We start from the raw sequence: 3945 nt of genomic DNA on the forward strand, positions 1-3945 counted from the left end.
AAGAGTTGGTTATTATTATTAAGTCTCTTTCCGGCTCAGACTGAATAGGGTTAGCTTATGGGGCTGTCACGTGATGAACGAATGACTCAAAAAACACGAAGACTCGAAATAGGTGAACTACTTGACTAATTCCAGTACAGAACCTATAGGATGTTGCGCATGCGCGACTGAACGAATCACTCCCCGAGACGACTCGTTCTTCCCGAGTCACATTAAAGATTCATTCAAAATGAACGAATCGTTCAAGAACGACCCAACACTACTGCTCACGTGCTGCAAATTTGGCCAATGTTGATGCCCCGGTTCACAGAATGACGTCGTCTCATCGACCAATCCGCTTAATTCTTTATGCCTCAACGAACCTAGTTCGGTTGCTATATAAACGATTGACAACAAGCTTCCAGCACAGATCTGTGGGAGAATCGCATGTCCTGAAATTAACCACAACATCGTTAACCATTATGAAGGCAGTCAGTCCGGTGAGGTCCATAAGGAAACCCGCCTTGTTTTTTTCGGAGCATAATCTCGGCAGCTCACGGGGCAAGAGCTCCTCGGACGACCCGCTCAGTCTCCTGTACGACATGAATGACTGCTACAGCAGGTTGAAGGAGCTCGTGCCGAGCTTACCACAGAACAAGAGCGTGAGTAAGATGGAGATCTTGCAGCATGTCATAGACTACATTCTGGATCTTCAGCTCGCACTGGACCAGAACCCGCAACAGCAGCTCCTCGGACAGAGCCCTCCGAAAAAGACTGTCAGATCACTCGGAGCTGAAATCAGCCTCATCTCCTTCCAGGTAAGACATTTACTTGCATGTCATACATTTAATTGTCCATGCTGGTAAGTCAAAGTAATTCACATTGGCGTAGCCTAATGACAAATCTTACGTCGCAATTATATAAGAAATTATTTAAGAAAGAAAATAGAAATAATATGTCCAATGACAACAGTATGCAGTGTAATTTCAGCATTACTAAAAAAGCGACATGAACAATATGTAATGTGATGTCAGCATTAATAATTAAAAAGAAGCATAATTTATAAACCGATATGAAATTTAACTTGTGCTGGCAGGTACACTGAAACTCATTGTTTACTTCTGTGAATTAACAGCCCAGTAACCCTCAAAGAGAGATCAACTCAGAGGACCTCATAACCCTGTCTCGTTGAAATGGTAAGTTATGCTATAAGGTTACTCTGAAATCGATGGTTTCACATGAGCAGCTGCTACCAAGTTAAACTTTTGCACGTGGGGCAGTTGGGTTGTTTGCCAGCGCACCTGTACATGTTTATTATACATTATGTACGGACTTAGACAGGGATATTTTATAACTTTGATAAGTCATTTAAACATGATATAATGCTTAACAGAATATGTTTTATTACAAAGGTTAGAAATGTCATGAAACGTTGATTCTCAAAACTGAAGATGATTCTGAAAACACTCAAAGAATGAAATCAACTATATTCTGTGAAGCACAAAAAGAAAAGAACAAAACTCCTTTTGTGGTCCACAGAAGAAAGTCATAGAGATTTGGAATTACATGAGCGTGACAGAATCTTAATTTTTTGGTGAATTAATTGTTCAATAATGCTTGATTATAGCTCTATTATTATTCATTACTATCAAATATATGTACGTCAGATGCTCGTGTAAATTCCTCCCTCAGGAGCTGTATGGGATTGCCCGGTATTTCGCTAGTGTTTGCTTAAAAGTCCGAAAAAAATGTCCTGTGGCTTCCTCCCTGGCGCCAGTCTGTCCGGATCTCTGTCCTTTTGCCTTCTCTAAACACTCCTCTCTCTCTCTCTCTCACACACACACACACACACAATCTTTTGCAGGTGTTTCGGTCATGGAGCAAAAACAGGGTCTTTTTGTGTTTTTTGTCCCGTGTCAGACTCATTTGCCTGGACTTCCTCTTGAATGACAAAGGATTCCCTCAAACGGACATAAAAAAGATTCTGAGTTAGTTATATACGGACTTTCATATTCTTTCTTCCAAAGGAAGATTCAAAAAGACTGGAGAGATTTGAAAGGAAAACTGTAATTAAGCAAGCAATCTCAAAAAGCAGGATTTTTTCCCCTTTGCTGTTATGTTGGCAAGATGTGCAAAATGCAATCCAGTTCGTCAAAAGGCTGCGGACTCTGTAAAAATGTACTTTTGTTTTCTCTTTCTGCTGAAAATGTGATGTTTATAATATTACAGAAAATTTTATAATTATAACGTAAATGACACTTTTATACTGTACATAATTAAATGCTAAGTATGAAGTCAGTGTCCTTGTCTGAGCTATGGTTACAAATGCATTGTTTTTGTTGTATTTTTTCATTTTTGCAAATGCATAAAGTTTATTAACTTATTACCGTTCAGGCTGTGAAACTACTAGTATTGTAAAGGGTGTAAGGGTAAGATTATGAGGGGTTTGGGACAATGGGGCGGGGGTTCAAAATGTTTCATTAATTTTTATTTAAAAAAAGTTTGTGTAACGGTGCTAGTTATAGACCAATTACGAGTAGACGTCACAGTTACGTCACTTGCAGCTGCGCGCGCATAGTGGTTGCAGAAAAACACTGGGAACACGTGGAGATAAATGGGTAAAAATCCATGGAATAAAAGAAAAAAATATTTTTGTGCCTTTTGATGTCAAGGTCGGAATGCAAATAATTTGTATAGAATACTGTCTCATTTGAAGCTAAACGCAGACGTTTAAATGGACATACTATGGATGAAAACTGCTATTACTCTACTTTTAAAGCATAAATTCGATTTAAACAATAGGTCTACATAATATTCACATATGCTGTTCATAGGGGACGTATTGTATTAGCCCTACAGTTACAGCATGGCATTATTTAAACCTTACTATTAAAAATATTATTTAAACCTTACTGATAACATTTTTACATAACATTTACTTTATCTCACAATTCTGACTTTTTTTCTCTCGCAAATGCAAGTTTATGTCTCCTAATTCGGACTTTATAACTCGACTTAACTCAAAAATAGTGAGTTTGTCAAATCTGAGGGGAAAAAAAGCCAGAAGAGCCCATGACGAGTTGTTTTTCCTTAGTAGAATTGTGAGATATAATCTCGGAATTGCGAGAATAAAGTCATAATTTTGAAATATAAAATCAAATTTACCTTTTTTATTCTTTTATTCCATGGCTCCATAGACTGCCGCTTGAAACCGTCATGTTCTGCCTCCAGATAGGCTCCGCCCACAACAAACTTCACCCCTGTTTCGGATCTGTAAGACTATCCCACGCTCTAACGTCAATTTCGTTGAATAACAGTGCTTATCGCTGGCTGACAAGCTCTTGTAATATGCGTAGAACATTTTGAAAATGACATCTAATCAATATAATTTATAATCTTTTTAAACATAACTATTTTGTACCGTATCCGTGAAATGCTCTAGCTGTAAAGGCTATCTGTCCCGGGTTTTCTGCAACCATGATGCGCGCGCATCCTGAATGTTTACAAACCGGTAATTGGTCTATCCACCTTTTTCTTCAACGCGGAAGTAAGCCTATGGGTGAGACTTCCGGTTCATTAGCCGCTATAGGTAAATAACGAGGAGAATAACAACGTGCAGGAATCTGTAAAACTGTGTGCACTTCTAACCATTGTGTTCATAATTAAGATAATACATTAAAATAATATAAGACACACCAACTTTCAATATCAAGCAGCAAAACGAACTGTTTTGCTCAGCTAAAAATAGCTGGACGGAGTGGACGCAGATGAGACCGGAAGCCAGACCCATATAATTTACAAATGGCAGCGCCCATTTTTACGACAAGAATGGGACCGAGAAAAGACGAATCTTACTGCGAAAAGTAGTGATAGAAAATTGATTCCTTTAAATAGTTAAAATAGTCTCGTGGGAACACATATCTACACAAATGTGTACAGAAAGGCAAAATGTTTATTTCAGTAATT

The 3945-nt window shown here is 38.3% G+C and overlaps 1 protein-coding gene across 1 annotated transcript; it reads left to right on the forward strand.

The window, feature by feature from the left end:
* The first annotated feature begins 206 nt into the window (after nt 1-206).
* On the forward strand, nt 207-2473 carry LOC107602869 (DNA-binding protein inhibitor ID-2-like). The gene is made up of 3 exons (XM_016295483.1): nt 207-797; nt 1115-1175; nt 1844-2473. The coding sequence occupies exons 1-2, from the start codon at nt 312-314 to the stop codon at nt 1169-1171; spliced, it is 543 nt and encodes a 180-aa protein (XP_016150969.1). The 5' UTR covers nt 207-311; the 3' UTR covers nt 1172-1175; nt 1844-2473.
* Nucleotides 2474-3945: the final 1472 nt, after the last annotated feature.

The sequence above is a fragment of the Sinocyclocheilus grahami genome, unplaced genomic scaffold (assembly GCF_001515645.1).
Source record: "Sinocyclocheilus grahami isolate Dianchi unplaced genomic scaffold, SAMN03320097.WGS_v1.1 scaffold15.1, whole genome shotgun sequence".
Taxonomy (NCBI): Eukaryota; Metazoa; Chordata; class Actinopteri; order Cypriniformes; family Cyprinidae; genus Sinocyclocheilus; species Sinocyclocheilus grahami.